General features: G+C 34.0%; 1 protein-coding gene across 1 annotated transcript in view; it reads left to right on the top strand.

The window, feature by feature from the left end:
- Positions 1 to 18963, top strand: part of CYLC1 (cylicin 1) — a 66075-nt gene that overhangs the window by 8512 nt on the left and 38600 nt on the right. Inside the window, exons 3-5 of the mRNA XM_039869909.1 lie at positions 10312 to 10352; positions 11936 to 12051; positions 13542 to 15239. Of these exons, the coding sequence (XP_039725843.1) occupies positions 10312 to 10352; positions 11936 to 12051; positions 13542 to 15239 (1855 nt within the window). The remainder of the gene's footprint in view (positions 1 to 10311; positions 10353 to 11935; positions 12052 to 13541; positions 15240 to 18963) is intronic.

Here is an 18963-nt window from a genome sequence, read left to right as displayed (position 1 = left end):
TACAGTCCATCAGGTTTCAGCTGTTTTGCTTCTGTATCATTACCTCGTCACTAGTACTGGCTGCAGTGTATGTTTTAGTTCTGGTTACACAAATTCCCCTGGTGCTTTTTCCTAGCTCTGGGAGGATAAAGGGGGTGATGCAACACACTGGGATGGTGGAGAGAGGTGGTCAGGCTCTGTGACTCAGCTTTCTTCTTGGCAATGCTAGTTGCTAATACACAGCTGTTGTCCCTCAGCATTCAGTTTCTGCCCTGCTTTCTGCTCTGATCACTGGGCTTTGCTGCGTGGAATATGCTGATCACTCTGGCAGAACTGTTTGGGCTTCTAAAAGCAAAGAAACCATCAGTAATTCCTCCCTCCCCCCTTGTCCTGCTGGGAGCTCTGGGTTACATTCCACAGCGTCTTTGTTTCTGTCTTCTAGTCAACCTTTCTAACTCATGCGATTGGCCTGCCTTTGATGTTGTGATGCACAGATCTATCAGACCTGCTTGTGTACAGGAGGGATGTCAATTGTCGGATTGTAGCTATTCAGCTCATTTTTATTTCAAGGGGAGAGATCAGAGAGATCCCTCACGTCACCTCGCTTCTGACATCACTGACATTTTTGTATTTTAAATGGTATGTTTAAACATGAGGTTTATGCTCTTAACAAAAATTTAAGTGCAAACAGACACAAAAATTAAGTGTACAACATAGTACTGCTAACTATAAGCACTATGTTATACAGCAGACCTCTTGAAGTTAATTATCTTAGTTCATTTATTTTTAATGTAACTAGTTTATATTTAGATTTAAATCTACTATCTAATTTTTATTTATTCCATATTTTTGTTCATCCTTCTTATTTCCCTTTATATTAATTAAACTTTTTAAATTAGATTTTCTCTTCTACTTTCTTTTTAGTTATATATCCTTTTATTATTATTTCGTTGTTATCTTAGAGATTACAACATAATCTTTTGAATTCTTAGAGTTTAGTACAAATTAGTATTTTTACATATCTCCAGATAATGCACACACCTTTCAGCACTTTAACTTTACTTATTCCACCCACCTTTATACACAATTGCTACCATATATTATATTTATTTATTTATTTATTTGTTCGTTCATTCATTCATTCATTCATTCATTCATTTATTTAGGTGAGGCAAACTTTGGTTGACCTCACAGACTGCAAGGACCTTGTCAGCTTACATTCCCTTATTTTTTTTATTTTTTACACCTACAGCACCTGGTCTTCCTAGGCGGTCTCCCATCCAAGTACTAACCAGGTTTAGCTTCCAAGATCAGATGGGATCGGGCTTGTTCAGGGTGGCATGGCTGTAGGCATATTTTATTTTTTATAACATTTTAATTTTATTTAAAACTCAACAGGTTGTTATTATTTGTAAATACTTAATATTTGTGTTCTGTACCTACATATTTGCTCTTTTTGATTCTTTTTATTTAATTTTGTATTAACTGTGCATCACCTTGGCTCATTTTCTTCAACTCGAAGAATTCTCATTTGTATTTATTTTAGTGCTTTTCAATGGCAATATAATTTTCAATATTTGTTTGTGAAAAAGTCTTTGTTAATTTTTGAAAAATATTTTGCTGTGTTAAAAATTAAAAATTGACACTTTTTTCTTTTATAACTTTAAAAATATTACATTGCTTTCTGGCATCTATCACTTATTTTCTCCTTTAGGGCAAGATACCTGTTAGTATCATGTATGTACCGAAGAAATATATACACATCATTTTTAAAATTAATAAAACGAATATGCTTTGAAAGGAAGAAAACTACTCAGTTTCATTATATTTGAACTTCAGTAATCTGAGGCTGAGACCACACCTGTATAAAGCAGGCATGCCATGATACTTACTAAATTGTCACTTTTCTCACTGTTTTTTTTATTTTTTTATTTTTATATTTTTCAATATACTTGACATACAATATTATATGAGTTTTAGGTGTATAACACAGTGATTAGACATTTATATAATTTATAAACTGATCACCCCGATTAATCCAGAACCCATCTGACATGCATAGTTACTACAATACTACTGACTATATTTCCCAAGCTATACTCTACATCCTCTTGACTATTTTGTAACTACCAATTTGTACCTCTTAATCCCCTCCACACTTTACTAATCTCTCTACCCCACAATATGACAACCATCAAAATGCTCTCTGTATCTATAAGCTTGTTTCTGTTGTTTATCTTGTTCTCTAGATTCCGTATATGACGTTAGTCTTTGCCTGTCTCACATACTCCACTCAGCACAAGATGCTCTAGGTTATTGCATGTTTTTGCAGATGACAAAATTTCATTCTTTTTTATGCCTGAGTAATATTCCATTGTATTTATAAACTACCTCTTCTTTACCCATACATCCATTGATGGACATCCAGGTTGCCTCTATATCTTAGATATTGTAAATAATGCTGCAAAGAACATTATGAATGCACATATACCTTCAAAGTAGTTTCTTAAATTTCTTCCAATAAATACCCAGAAATGAGATTATAGGGTTTTTCTTTGTCTCTTGTTATAGCCTTTGTTTTAAAGTTTATTTTGTCTATGTAAGTATTGTTATCTGAGCTTTTTTTTCCCTTTTTTTTTGTGGTTTCCACTTTCTGTAAAATATATTTATTTCTCTCTTTACTTTCAGGCTGTGTGCGTCTTTCTATCTGAAGTGAGTCTCTTGTAGGCATCATATGAAAGGGTCCTGTTTTCTTATCCATTCGCCCATCCTATCTTTTGATTAAAGAATTTAATCTATTTACATTTAAAGTAATTGTTGCTAGATATATTGTTATTGTCATTTATTATTCATATTTTTATCTTTTTTTAAATTTTTTTTCTTCTTCTTTTTAAAGAAGCCCCTCTAACATTGTGTGCAATATTGGCTAGATAATGATGAACTCCTTTAGCTTTTTCTTGTCTGGGAAGCTCTTTATCTGTACTTCCATTCTAAACGATAACTTTGTTGGGTAAAGTAATCTTGGTTGTAGGGCTTATTTTTCATCACTTTGAACATTGCCTGCCAATCCCTTCTGATCTGCAAAATTTTTGTTGAGAAATCAGCTGACAGTCTTATGGGAGTTATAGTGTAAGTAACTAACTGCTTTGCTCTTACTGCTTTTAAGATTCTCTCATTGTCTTTAACCTTTGGCATTTTTAATTATGGTGTATCTTGGTGTAAGCCTCTTTAGGTTCATTTTGTTTGGGACTCTGCATTTCCTGGCCTTGTATGTCTATTTCCTTCACCAGATTAGGGAATTTTTCAGTCATTATTTCTTGAAATAAGTTTTCAAATTTTTGCCTTCTGTTCTCCTTCTGGTACACCTATGATAGGAATGTTGATATACTTGATGTTGTCCCAGACACCTCTTAAACTATCTTTATTCTTTGGATTCTTTTTTCTTGTTTCTGTTCTGACTGGGTGCTTTCTGCTGCTTTATCTTCTAAATTGTAGACTTGATCCTCCACTTCTTTTAATCTACTGTTAATTCCTCCTAAGATATTTTAAATTTCAGTTACTGTATTCATCATTTCAGACTGGTTCTTTTTAATATTTTCTATCTACACTTTTATGATTTCTATCTCTTTGTTTAAGTCTTCACAGAGTTCAAATACTCTTCCCATAAGTTAGGTAAGCATCCTTATAACAAGTGTTTTGAACTCTGCATCTAGTAGATTGCTTGTCACCACTTTGTTCATTACTTTTTCTGGAGCTTTGTTCTGTTCTTTTGTTTGGAATATGTTTCTTTGTTGTCCCATTTTGGCTGCCTACTTGTCTTTGTTTCTATGTATTAGGTAAGGCTGCTATGTCTCCCAGTCTTAGTAGAGTGGCCTTATATAGTAGGTGTGCTATGGGATCCAGTGGCAGTATTACCTGATCACCTGAGCTGGATAGTTCAGGTATGTCTCTTGTATGGGTTGTGTGTGCCCTCCTGTTGTAGTTGAGCCTTGGTTGCTGTTTGGTTATTGATGGGAGGGATTGATTCTCAGCCTAATTGTTTGTCATAACTGGCCATTACCAATGGAGCAGCTGTTGTGCAGGGACTGACCCTACAGAGCAGAATTCACTTTAGCAGGACCCTAGTGCCTGCCCTGTTTACGCTTTGAGTGTGTTGTCCTCATATGTGACCCTGGGTGGTGATCTGGCTCAGACAAAAACTGGCCACCAGACATGATGGCTGGGGCCTCCTGGGAGTGACTCTGTCACAGGATAAATTCAGCATCAGCCTTTGCTTTGTCTAGGACCACCTGGCATGAGCCACCAAACAACTCACAGATGGCTGCCATTCATGCTGATCTTGCAAATGTCTCAAGAGGCCAGGCCACAAACTGAGGCCAACTGCCACTAATGCTGCACTTGGGGCTACTTAGTGAGAGGTATGGGGCATCCTGAGGCCAGATGCTGCTTGTTTAGGTTTGTGAACCTTTGAGAGATTTTAGGAAAGTTTGCAACATGAGCCAAGACAGGCCATTTTATGGAAAATACACGAAGCAGCTAGGGTGGGCCCACAATCTGGGAGAGGTGGGATCTCGAGGAATCACCAGGGTGGTCTGACCAGTGTTAGCTATATTAAAGGTGACGCAGATATTGCATCCACCTGGGTCTGTAAGCCATGTGGGGGAGGGCTCAACAAAGGAACAGTGCCCTCTGCCATTCCTTACCCTGAAGCCAGACAACTCATTCTTTCCCTTGTGCCTTTTGAGCTGCTGCACCAGTGCTAGAGCTCAGAGCTCATGAGTCAGTCAGCAAGTAAGTCTGTGAACCAGTCCTTTAAAGAGGAATGTCTGCTACCCTAGAGGCCCTTCATCTCACTCAGCCACAATCTCTGTTGGTTTTTACAGCCATAAATTATGAGGACTTTTCTTCTTGGCACTGGAACTCTGGGCTGCGCAGCCCAGTGTGGAACCAGGGTCCCTTGCTCCTCCAGTGGGACCTCCGCAGCTGAAATGTTTCTCCCAATTCTCAACCACCACAGGCAGGTGTGGGACCAGACCGTTTTACACTTCTGCCCCTCCTATCAGTCTCAGAGTAGCCTCTTCTGTGTGTATCCAGTCATAGGACTTCTGTTTAGTTGAACTTCAAGTGACTCCCAATGATGGCTATTCTGTAGTTAAGTTATAATTTTGATGTGGTCATAAGAGGAGGCAAGCCCAGCATTTTTACCTACTCTGCCATCTTGACAGGAACCCCTCTCACTGTTTCTTGATTGCCTTTTCTAGTGTTCTCCAAATTGAGGTGCACTCCAATGGATTACATGTGCAAAGTAATCCATTGAAGTATGAAAAGACAATATTTGAAATTCAAGTTATATGTTTTATTTTATCTTTCAGAATTTTCTATCTTAATGTGTAATTTATAATGTATATTATTACAGTAGAATATAAATTATACACATACATATTGAGTTCTGACAAAAAGAAAGTTTTGAAAACACTACCTGAGACTGTAGGAAGGAAGTCAAAATTCATTCAGGTTCAAAGTATTTTCCTCGAATATAAAAACACCAATCCAGCCAGCAAACTTAAATTTCTAGGATCCCAGGCCATATCTTCTAGCTACCCTACTGAATAAATGTGACTTCAACACGGACTAGTAGATCATTAATCAATTGTCTTTTGGAAAAGCAAAAAGCACAAACTTAAGCTATTTCAAATCTCTGTGAAGTTTTCCTTTTCCAAGACCATGTATAATAGTGGTTCTTAACCAGAGCTGAGATTCCAAATCACCCGAGAAAGTTTTCAAATATGAACTTGATTAAGACATCCAGATATTCTGCTTCATGGGTCAGGGAGTTCTCAGGAATTTTACATTTTTAAAAAATTCTAAGTTAATTCTCATGTTTAATTCGATTTGAGAACCACTGGAATAGATATTTTTTATTACTCAGTGTCTCCAAAATCTTTCTTAAGTAAGTCAGTAGTTATCCAATGGTGAATATGGAACAGGCTTTGTGCTGGATACTAGAGCTTTTCTTAGGAAATAAAAAATATATATATTTATTGGTGACTCAAAAATAAATACATTTGAGCATTTTAACTTATTTTTGGCTTTGTTTACTACCTCAATGTTTTAGAAAAGTAAAAAAAAAAACAAAATGTAGAACATATGAGTATATAAATAAAATCTCAGAATTAAGAATGGTCACAACTCACTATTCCAGCTTACTAATAAGGAAGTAATGCTTATTTTAAAAACAAATTATAGCATGAATATCCTCAGTAGACAATGTGATTATTACCAAAACAAATGTTCACTTTAAATGGAAACTACCATGGACAAAGTTTTCCATGTGTAAGAAAAATTCAAAATCCAGTTCAAAAGTTATAATATATGTCACTCACCCATCATTAATGGTTTGATTTCATATAAATACCGAGAACATTAAAAAGCTGTGGGTATTTTTTCCAGAACGTATTTAATTAATTTAGAAAATGTATAGGTTTACTACTGTTTTAGACTTTTTTCACTGGAAAATTGAAGAGAGACTGGTTTAATTTACTGTTCTTTATAATTAAATACAATTTTATATATTTAATAATGTGTCAAATTAATATATTTGTTTCAGCTTTTGTTCCATGATTTATTTTCGTTCCAGTTCCTGGTGAAAATACACTTTCGTTTATCTATAATTTGGTCTAGGAGAGGGGAACCGTGATGTGACCTATAAGTAAACATCTTTAGATAATGGAGTTTAAAGAAGGCATAAGATTTCTCAGTTTAATATTAATGGCTTATTAATAGTAAAATATATTTTATGAATTATAATAGTTTCCAAATGTAATGGACATAAAATATTAATTTCAGGTGTACAACATAGAGATTAGATAGTTTACGAAGTTATCAACTGATATCTAATATCCATCTGACACCATACATAATTTTACAATAATACTATATTCTTTATGCGATACTTTACATTCCCATGACTACTTTGTAACTACCAATTTGTGCTTCTTAATTCTATCCCTGTTTTCATCCCTCCAAACCCCTTCCGATCTGACAACCATCGAAATGTTCTCTGTATCTACAAGTTTGTTTCTCTTTTCTTTGTTCATTTATTTTAATTTTTTTTAGATTCCACATATAAGTGAAACCATATGGCATTTGTCTTTCTCTATCTAACTTACTCCAATCAGTGCAATACCCTCATGGTGTATCCATGTTGTTGCAGATAGCAAGATGTCATTCTTTTTTATGGCTTAATAATATTCCATTGTATATATGTACCACTTTTCTTTATTCATTTATCTATTGATGGACACTTAGGTTGCTTCCATATCTTGGCTATTGTAAATAATGTTTCAATAAACATGGGTGTATATGTCTTTTCAAATTAGTGTTTTAGGTTTCTTTGTATAAATACCCTGGAGTGAACTTACTGGGGACTTCTTTGTCTTTTGTTATAGTTTTTGTTTCAGAGTCTATATATTCTAGTATAAGTATTGCTACCCGTTTTTTGTTTGTTTCCATTTTCATGAAATACCTTTTCGCAATCTTTTACTTTCACTCTGTGTGTCTTTTGATCTGAAGTGAGTCTTTTGTAAGCAGGATAATGGTTTTGTTTTCTTATCCATTCAGCCACCCTGTGTCTTTTTATTGGAACATTTAATCTATTTGCATTTTAAGTAATTGTTGATAGACATGTATTTGTTGTCATTTTATTATTCATATTTATCCTTTCTCTGTTTTTTTCTTCTTAACACGTCCCTTTAACATTTCTTGTAATACTGGTTTAGTGATAATGAACCCCTATAGATGTTTCTTGTTTGGGAAGCTCTTTATCTGCCTTTCAATTCTAAATGATAGCTTTCTTGGATAGAGTAATCTTTGTTGTAGGTTCTTACTTTTCATCATTTTGAATATTTTGTTCCAAACCCTTCTGGCCTGTAATATTTCTGTTGAGAAATTGGCTAACAGTCATATGGGAGCTCCCTTGTAAGCAACTAATTGTTTTTCTCTTTCTGTTTTTAAGATTCTCTCTTTGTAAAATCTGGCAATTTAATGATGATGTATCTTTATGTGAGCCTCTTTGGGTTCATATTGTTTGAAACTTTTGGTGCTTTCTGAGCTTATATGTCTATTTTCTTCACCACATTAAGGAAGTCTTTCATCATGATTTCTTTAAATAAGTTCTCAATGCCTTTCTCACTCTCTTCTCCTTTTAATAACCATGTGATGTAATAGTTGCTATACATGACATTGTCCCAGATGTCACTTTAACTATCCTCATATTTTTGGATTCTTTTTTTTTTTTCTTTTTGTTGTTTTGGTGGAGTATTTTCTGCTACTTTATATTTCAAATCATTGATTTGATTCTCTGCTTCATCTAATCTACTGTTGATTAACTCTAATGTATTTTTTTTTTTTTAGTTATCGCATTCTTTATTTCTACCTGGTACTTTTTTTTATCTTCATTTTTATGTTTTCTATCTCTTTGTTAAAATGCTCACTGAGTTCATGTATTCTTCCCCTAATTTCATTGAGCATCTTTATAACCAGTCTTTTGAACTCTGCATCTGGTAGATTGTCTCCATTTTACTTAATTATTTTTCTGGAACTTTGTTTGGTTCTTTCATTTTTAGCATGTTTCTTTGTCTCCTTATTTTAGTTATCTCCCTATGTTTGTTTCTATGTATTAGGTAGAGCTGCTATGTCTCCTGGTCTTAGTAGAGTGACTTTATATAGTAGGTGTCTTGTGGGGTTCAATGGTATAGTCTTCCTAGTCACCTGAGCCAGGTGCTCCAGGTGTTTCCCTTGTATGGGTTGTGTGTGTCCTCGTGTTGTAATTGAGACTCTCTCGCTGTTGGCATGTCAATGAGAGGGATTTACACTCAGGCTTAATGTTCATGAGGACTGGCTGGTGAGTACAGAGAAGCTGTTGTGTATGGGCTGACCCTATGGAGCAAGATTCACTTTAGCTGGGCTTCGTTGCCTGCTGAGTCTGCCCTTTGGGTGTTTTGTTTGTGGAGGTTGTTAAGTGGTGTTCTGGTTTGTTCTGAAGCTGGTCACCAGCTGTGTTGGCTCTGTGTCCTCTTGGGAGTGGCTCTGCCAAGGTCAGCTGCTGCTTGTGCCATGCCTGGGGCCTTTTTGTCTGAGCTACAAAGTCATCTGCAGATGATTGCTACTTGTGCTAGGCTTAGAGGTGCCTGTGGGAGTCTAAGCTGCAAATTGAGGTTGGCTGCCTCTAGTGCCAATTTTGCGGCTGCTTAGCAAGAGGTATGGGGCACACTGAGGACAAATGCTGCTTATTTGGGGTTTGTGAACCTTTGAGAGATTTTAGGAAAGTTTGCAGCATGAGCCAAGACACAGACCATTTGTATGGAAAATCTACTAGAAGAGGCTTGGGTAGGTGCGCAAGTTGGGTTGGGCAGGGTCTGAGGGAATCACCAGGGCAGCGTGAACGGTGTTAGCCAGGTTGATGGAGACTCAGATATGTTGCCCACCTGTGTCTGAATGCTGAGTGTGGGGAGGGATCAATGAGGAAACAATGGCTTCTGTCAACACTTCTGTCTGAGAGAAACCTGCCCCCCAGCCCTGAAGCCAGACAATTCAGTTTCACATTGTGCCTTTTAAGCCACTGCCCCTATGCTGGGTCTCAGAGTGAGTGAGTCTATCAGCTAGTAAGGTTATGCACGGGCCCTATCAAAGAAATGCCTGAAATTTCAACAGCCCTCTCTCTCATGCAGCCACAATCTCTGTGGGTTTTCACAGCCATAAGTTGTAGAGATTTCTTTTTCTGGCACTGGAACCCTGGACTGGGGAACCTGTTGTGGTGCTGGGGACTCCACAGCTGAGATATCACTCCCAATTTTTATCCACCACACAGGGGTCTGGGATCAGGTTCTGCATCTCTGCCCCTCCTACCAGTCTCCATGTGGCTTCTTCTATATACTTTTTATTTATAGGACTTCTGTTCCGCTAGACTTCAGGCGATTCTCAATGATGGTGTTTTTGTTTGTTTGTTTGTTTGTTTTGTAGTTTAGCTGTAATTTTTAGGTGGTCATGAGAGGAGGCAAGCACAGAGTTTACCTATTCTGCCATCTTGATCAGAAACCATCTTAGCTCCTTTACAAGTTTTCAGTCTGAACATGAACAAGATGTCACACTTTTGTGGTCTCAGCCTTCTCATCTGTAAAATAGAGCTAACACTTTACCTGCTGTTGGTGGAGATAATAGAGAAGATGTGACCACTAGTTAATCTGTTAGCTGGACCCCTGTTATTATTATTTTTTATCATAGTGCAAATTCAATTAAAGCATTTTCTTTTTTCTTTTTTCTTTTTTTGAACAGACAAGAAGTTAATATCAGAAAATATGATAATTCCATACCAAGTAAGAATTTTGTTTTTGGTGTTAAATATTGTTTAAATTATATTTGAAAATAAATTTAAAGACAAATGTCTAGTATCTTTTATTAAATGCGATAAAGCATAAAATGACTTGAATTTTTGTTAAAATTAGGAGAATAAAATTAAGAGAGTCATGTATGTGTATGTATGTGTATGTTTGTATGTATGTGTTTTAAATATTTCTGGCCTTGATCTAAGTTTGTACTCATTATTTTAAAAAGAAATATTTAATTGGCTCTTATTATAAAAGAGCCAATTAATTGCATAAGATAACTTTGTATTTAAAATCCACAATAACAAAACCTAAAGTAGGAAAGAAAAATACAGTCAGAAAGATGAAAGTGGATGGTCCATTTGTTATGCAGATAAAACTTATGAAAAGTTCTCTTTAATGTGTCGAGCTTAAATCCGCCTACACAACTACAACATTTACCCATTGATTATAGTCCTTCCCTCGGGAAACACATAAAAGAAGTCTCTAACTTTGTGGTTAAGAGAATAGACTCTGGAGCCAAACTATCTGTGTTTGAATTTTGATTCTTCTACTTACTCTATGATTTGGAACAATTAATTTAACCTCTCTCAGTGATTTATTTTTCTACATGTGTAAAATGAAGGCAATTATAAATTATCTAATTCAATGTTTTGTTTGAGGATTAAATGAGTCGATACGTATAAAGTGCTTAAAACACTGTCTGGCACATAGTAAACTATATGTGTTAGCAGTTTCAGCTCTTCTTTATTGCTACTACCACTATAGCTCTTCTTTATTGCTACTACCACTATTCTTCCATATGACATCTCTTTAAATATTTAAATACGGTGATCACATCTTTCTTTAGTCTCCTCATCTTCAACAGAACTATCCTGAGTTACCTCACCATTTCCTCTTTTGACATAGCTTCCAGATCATGTGGTCCTCCCAATTACTGTATTCTGGATGTCCTCAAGTGTATGTATGTGTCCTTTTTAAAATAGGGTTCACAGAACTGAATGCAGTATTTTGGTCTGTATCCCAAATTTATGTGGCTTGACATGTCATTGATGTCAGAGAACTTAAATAAACATTAGATTTAATCGATTGAGACTTTTATTAATTAATTTATGCTCAGCATTATGCTAGCTATTATGGGGACTATACAAAGAGTCATTGTCTTAAATGTAACCAGAAGGACATAAAGGAAAGAAACCAAGACAGAAGAGATGATGGAAATTTTTGAAAAGAAAAAGAATCTTTCTCTATTTTCCATTCCTGTCATTGATTGTATTATTTTAACTATTACAGTTTAAATAACTACTTGTAAAATTTTGTTTAACATAGGAAAAAATTACAAATATTTTTAAAACATAATTTAGTACTAAATGGGAAGATAAGCTTTTGTGGGAAAATCTTATTGAAATCCTTAATTTATATGCAAATAAACTATAAACTCCAAGGTGAAAAGCTATATTTTGAGTTATAAATAAGTTTAATTTAAACAATATATTTTTTAGTCAAGAGCATTTTAGTGCTTATGAAACTCTAGCTACTAATTACAAATTGTTTATTATCCTCTCTCATTTTAGTCAGTGAGTCAAGCATGAAATTATGGAATCAAGAATACTTCACTTTGACATTTCCCGAACCACACCAGCCAGGTCAAAAAAAGACAAGATCTTCAGAATTACAAATCGCAGTTCCTGTAAGTATTGAAAAGGTCATTTTTAAACAAAATATAAGATTATTCAATATACACACATAAATAGATACATATAATTTAAATTATACTACCTATAATTCTCCATACAACAGATTGCCTCCACCTGTTTTGGATTAAATTTTTATTTATATGTGGTTCTCCATTTCAAAGGCATTATACAGTTTTAATAGGCTAGGCAAGCTAAAGAACCTAATGCTGCAACTTCTGGGTTCTTTCAGGAAATGTTTGGCAGCTACAAAAACATTTAAATTTTTTAGAATTAAATTTATTGGGGTGACAATGGTTAATAAAATTATATAGGTTTCAAGTGTACAATTCAATAATACGTCATCTGTATATTGCATTGTGCGTTCACCACATAAAGTTAAATCTCCTTTCATCACCATATATTCGACCTCCTTTGCCCTTATCTACTTCCTTCTCCCTCCTTTGTCTCTGGTAACCACGAAACTGTTGTCTATGTCTATGAGTTTTTGTTTGTCTTGTCCATTTCTTCTTTTCAGCTTTATATCCAACATATGAGTGAAATCATATGGTTTGACTTAGAACAGAAGCTGATCTTGATGAGATTTCAGAGCCTCTTCATTTTCTTTAATCTTATACTTGAGATACTAGATACTAGGAGATTCAAGTTTTTCACCACCTTTATAAAGTGGAATTATCAAGTAGCAAAAAGAAAAACTAATGCACAGAGGTCACCCATAGTGATATCAAAATATGTTTTAAAAGCATCTCCAAAAACAGTTATAGTCAATGCATTTATTCAAGCATCATCTATTACATTTGTAGCAATTCAAGTACATGCTTCTCTTAATCGTCCTCTTTTAATTCCATGTGACCATTTCATTGACTAGTGGCATTTTACTGAATAGTTAAAGGAATATAATGAATAAATAAATAAATATAATAAAATTAATCTAGTGGACACTATGACAACCAGATTTAACAAATGTTTGGGTGGGAGTTTAAAATTACACTAGTGCTACACAAATTAATGTGGACCAAACATTTATTTCACTTTATGTTCTTGTTTTTGGCAGTACTTCACAATAGGGCACTCAAGCTCTCAGTCTGATCAAAGACCTTAAAAGTAGGAGTAGGAATCAGGCTAGGCCTGAAGCCTACAGCTATCACAAGAATTGTCATGCCAATTCAGCTTATTTCTGAACTAACTTGAGGGTGAAGGGTGCACACAATATTCCAAAAGATTTTTCCCATATTGGGGCCCAAAAGAAACCCACTATCAACTGTGAGTACCAGCCCTGAAATATGGATAATTGCGGGTCTATTTCAATCCCAATATGAATCATTGAGGAAATACTAAGGTTTTTCCTAAAGTAACACACACAAACACACATAGGACATTGAAAAAGATGTGTGGTTAATAAGAAGCTAGATTATTTTTATATATCGATATGTAAAGGTATAACTCATTCAAAAATGCTTACTATCCTTATAACTGATATTTTCAGAGATCTGCTGAAAGAAAATTAGAGGAAGTTCAGAAGCCAGCTCATATATGGATACAGAGCTCTTTAAGAAAAATTTTCCAAAGACCATCTATTTACTTAACTGTCAGGAGACAGGCTCCATTTAGACATCCTTATACTCCTAAAACTCATCTTAAAAAGACAGAATATAAAAATTCCAAAGACGACCAAAAAAAAACAACTTTTAAGAAAGATTCCAAGAAAAATATAGGTCCATATAAAACAACTCCAGAATCCAAGAAAACAGTATATGATAAAAAACCTAAAAGACAAAATAAAGAATATAAATCTCCATCAAAATCATCACATGAAAATGAACTATCTATGAAGTCAAAGTACAAATCAGAAACAAACTCAGAATCCAAAGATTCTAAGGTATTCTTAATGAAGCATCCAAAAAAAAATAAGAGAGATTCAAAAGATTCCAAGGAGATAGATATTGATTCCATATGTACAAAGAAGGATTCTAAGAGCTCAAAGAACAATTCTGATGTCAAATCACAGACTTGCTCAAAAAACACTTCAAATGTGGATGTAATGATGTATCTAGAGGAGTCAGGTGCTGAATCCATGGAATTTGGTATGTGGTTAAAGAATTGCTCACAGAATAATTCAAAGAAGGCTTCGAAGAAGGAAGCAAATAAAAGCTCTGATGCTGAATCTTTAGATTCAAAAGATGCGAAGAAAGATAAGAAAACTACAAAGAAAGACAGCAGGAAGAAGGATTCAAAGAAAGACACAGAGTCTACTGATGAAGGATCTGTAGACTCAAAGGATGCAAAGAAAGATTCAAGGAAGGCTAAGAAAGAGTCAAAGAAGAATGATAAGAAAAAGGATGCAAAGAAAGACGCAGAGTCTACTGATGCAGAATCTGTAGACTCAAAGGATGCAAAGAAAGATTTAAAGAGAGGTAAGAAAGATTCAAAGAAAAACGACAAGAAAAGGGATATAAAGAAGGATGCAGAGTCTACTGATGCTGAATCCGAGTCTGAATTGGAGTCAAAAAAGGGTAAGAAAGATTCAAAGAAGGATAAGAAAGGTTCACAGAAAGATGACAAGAAAAAGGATGCCAAGAAAGATGCAATGTCGACCGATGCTGATTCTGAATCTGAATGGAATCCAAAAAAGGGTGAAAAAAATGAAAAGAAGGATAAAAGAAATTTAAAGAAAGATGACAAAAAGAAGTCTGCAATGAAGTCTGAAGAGTCTAGTGAAACTGAATCTGATTGGGAGTCGAAGAAGGGTAAGAAAGATTCAGAGAAAGCTAAAAGAGATTCTAAGAAAGATGTCAAGAAGCATGATGTAAAGGACATAGAGTCTACTAGTGCTGAGTCTGATGAGTCTTCCAAGAAAGATCCAAGGAAGCCTGGAATGTTGAAAAGTTCAGATGCTGAATCTGAAGAGTCAATATATAAATTTGGGGCTAAAAAGAGAGTTGATGAATCAGATGACACATCTACAGATTCAAAGAAAACACTGGAACAAAAAAGCCAATTTAAAATGTCATTCAAAAAGACCACATTCAAAGAAAAAGAGACAAAAGGACACATAGGTAGAATTCCTCCATCAAGAGAAAGACCAGCACTACCTCCTTGTGAGCCTTTAATATCATCTAAGGTCAAACGTCTCTGTCGGTGCAAGATGCCTCCTCCACCTCCAAAGCCAAGATATGCTCCTTTGGTATGTTACTTCTGTTTTATTTTAGTGACAATTGTATTAAAATGAAATATATTTTAAATATTTAAATTTATATTTTCTCTAAAGAATAGTCTCTCTTACTGGAATATTGAGAAGTTTGGGGCTTGCAGGTAAGAAAGATAAAGAATACTTCAAAGTGACTCAAAAGAGTTGCAAAACAAATGTCAAAAGTTAAGAATAATATTTAGACTGGAGTAGAGAGAACTGGCTTATGATTTAAGAAAACATTTAAATTTATTAGTAAAAAGAGTCATATTACAAAAATGGTTACTGTTCTAAACAAGAAAAAACAAACATGAAAATTGACTAAAACTTCTACAGAGGCAGATTTAAGTGAGATATAAAGACATTTCCTAGGAAGTTGCTGAATATTGTAAAAACTCAATCAAAATCCAGACATAGTAGCTTGGAACTATTATATATCAGGGTTCAGATATGCAAAATAATAAATAAATTATTTAATTCATATCTGAACTAAACTTCTTTATGAATCATCATTCTTATTGATGATCAGCAAAAAGTTAATTTGCCAGAAGTAACTGGATCTCGTCTGGTTTACAAAAATCTGAGGTTAACTCAGTCTCTTTGGTGACAAATATTCTGTAAAGTTTATTTAAAGTTTCTATTTATGCCCTCCAGAGGATCTTTTCTTCCATTCTTCCTCCAAAATCTGGTTGTAACAAGAAGCTTAAGTAGACATCTCACTTTTAAAAATAATTTTATTTTTTTAATTTTTTCAATTACAGTTGGCATTCAATATCATTTTTATTAATATCTGGTGAATAGCATAGTTGCTAGACATTTATATAATTTATGCAGCGATCCCCCAATAAGTCTAGTATCCACCTGGCACTACATATAGTTATTGTAATATTATTGACTATACTCTCTATGCTGCACTTTACATCCCCACGACTATTTTGTAACAACTACTAATTTGTACTTCTCAATCCCTTCACATTTTTTACCCAACCCCCTCAGCTTCCCACCCATCTGGCAACTATCAGTTTGTTCTCTGTGTCTATGAGTCTGTTTTTAGAAAGTTGTTTAACATGCACATTGCTAACTTCATCTCAGACTTTAACTTGATACATCTGGGGTAGGATCCATGGACTTGAATTTTTAATAAGAAATAGTAAAAATTATATCCAAGTTTTTTTCCACCTATGGCATTCTGTGTTTTGATGTGGCTCTTAATACACCAGAAACTTTCTATAATTAAAGATGAATGACATTTTACTTTTTACTTATTCCTCAGCCTGAAGCAAAGTGGATTCAAAAGTTTCTTTAAAGAACAACTGAGCACTTGGTTTCACAGGATGGCCTTACCACAGTAAACACTAGCTACTGTTGAATGAGCATCTCTACTTCTGTGGAACTGTAATAAATAAAAACAAGTCTTCTGAGTACCGGGAGATAACTTTTTGTATGTAATTTATAGAGGTATTTTATAGAAGTGTGTGCTTGATTTATTAAGTACCTTAACCAAAATTCTGAAGCATTTTACCTCATGTTCTGAAGCTTCATGTTAGAAGCCATTTCTGAGTTCAGGTTAAACTTTAGTGATCTTCCTTTGGATGCCCCTATGATATTTTGTTAAATTTCTTTTATTTATTATTAAGAAAAAGTAAACAAAAGAGAAGGAGGGAAACGAATCTATCACACCATTAAAAGAAATAGGAGCTTTATGTAGATAGGAATTTCTACCTCTCACATCTATATACAGAGTTCTCAATGTAATCATTTACCATTATTCATTTTTCCTTTAGATTATTATTTTATTTAATGATAAACTGCAAGTGTTCCTGGAATAATGCACATTTATCGATCATTTTACATATTTCCATAATTATGCTTGTCACATTGTTTTCAGAGAGCAGGAAAGGGGTGTGGAAGTAAAGATGGATGATAGATGATAGATAGATAGATACATGATAGATAGTTAGATGATAGATAGATGATAGCTATAGATAGCAGAACAAATAAATCCCAGAGTCAGGAGAAGGAATGAAATAATAAAACTTAGAGCAGAATCAAATAAAATTAAAATGAAAAGACAAGATAAAAAAATGAGTGTAACAAAGGTGTTTTTTTGAAAAGACCAATAAAATTGACAAGCCCCTGGCTAGACTCACTAAAGAAAATAGAGAAAAAACACAAACAGAATCTGAAATGAAAGAGGAGAGGTTACAACAGATAAAACAGAAATACAGAATATTGTACAAGAATATTACGAACGATTATATGCCACCAAACTCAATAAGCTGGAAGAAATGGACAAGTTATTAAATATATAACTTTCCTAAACTAAAATCACAAAAACTGGAAAACCTAAATAGATCAATCAACAGTATGAAAATTGAAACAATCATCAAAAACCTCCCCAAAACAAAAGTCCATGACCAGATGGTTTCACTAGTGAAGATGATTTAAAACCTGTTATTCTCAAACTTTTTCAAAAAATAATGAAAAAAAACACAATATTTTCTGACTCATTTAATGAAGCCAACATTACCCTGATACCAAAACCTGGTAAAAATAACACACAAAAATAAAATTATAGACCAATATCTCTTATGAATACAGATGCAAAAATTCTACACAAAATACTAACAAATCAAATACAACAGCACATTAAAATAATTATATACCCTGATCAAGTGGGTTTCACCCCATTAGCACAAGGATGACTTAATATACACAAATCAATTAATGTGATATACCACAGAAACAAAATAAAAACTAAATTATATGATCAGTTCAACATATATAGAAAAAGTGTTTTACAAGATACGACATCAATTTGTGATTAAAACAGTTAATGAAATGGAAAAGTACCTCAACTTATTAAAGGCCATATACAACAAACCCTCAGCTAACATCATATGTAATGGCGAAAAACTAAAAACCTTCCAAGATCACAAACAAGAGAAGGCTGTATGCTATCACCACTATTATTCAATATAGTGCTGGAAGTCCTAGCTAGAGCAAACAGGCCAGAGAAAGAAATAAAAAGCTTCCAAATAGGGCTTGAAGAAGTCAAACTGTCACTGTTTGTAGATGACTCAATTCTTTATACAGAAAAACTTTCTAACGATCACTAAAAAACTATTAGAAATAATAAATATATACAGTAAAGTTTCAGGATACAAAATCAATGTAGAAAAATCCATAACATTCCTATATTCTAACAATATTTTTTTAGAAAAAGAAAAAAAAAAAGCAATTATTTTTGCAATTGTACCAAAAAGAATAAAATACCTAGGAATAAACCTAATGAAGCATATACACTGAAAGCTATAAGAAATTATTAAAAATAATTTTAGAAGACACAAAGAAATAGAAAGATGTTCTGTGTTCATGGATTGGATAAATCAACATAGTTAAAATGACCTCATTACCTAAGAATTATACAGATTTAATGCAATCCTTATCAAAAGCCCAATGGCAGTTTTTGAAGAAATAGAATAAAAAATCAGCAGATTTGTATAGAAACATAAAAGACCCTGAATACCAATAGCAATCTTGAGAAAAAAGAACAAGGCCATAGGTGTCACTCTGCCTGACTTCAAATGATACTACAAAGTGACAATAATCAAAATAGCATGGAATTAGCAGTAAAACAGACACAGAGACCAATGGAACAGAATTGAGAGCCTAGAAATAAATATATATATATATATTTATATATATATATATATATATA

This window comes from Pteropus medius, unplaced genomic scaffold (assembly GCF_902729225.1).
Source record: "Pteropus medius unplaced genomic scaffold, Ma_sr-lr_union100, whole genome shotgun sequence".
Classification (NCBI taxonomy): domain Eukaryota; kingdom Metazoa; phylum Chordata; class Mammalia; order Chiroptera; family Pteropodidae; genus Pteropus; species Pteropus medius.
This window is presented reverse-complemented; position numbering and strand designations above follow the sequence as displayed.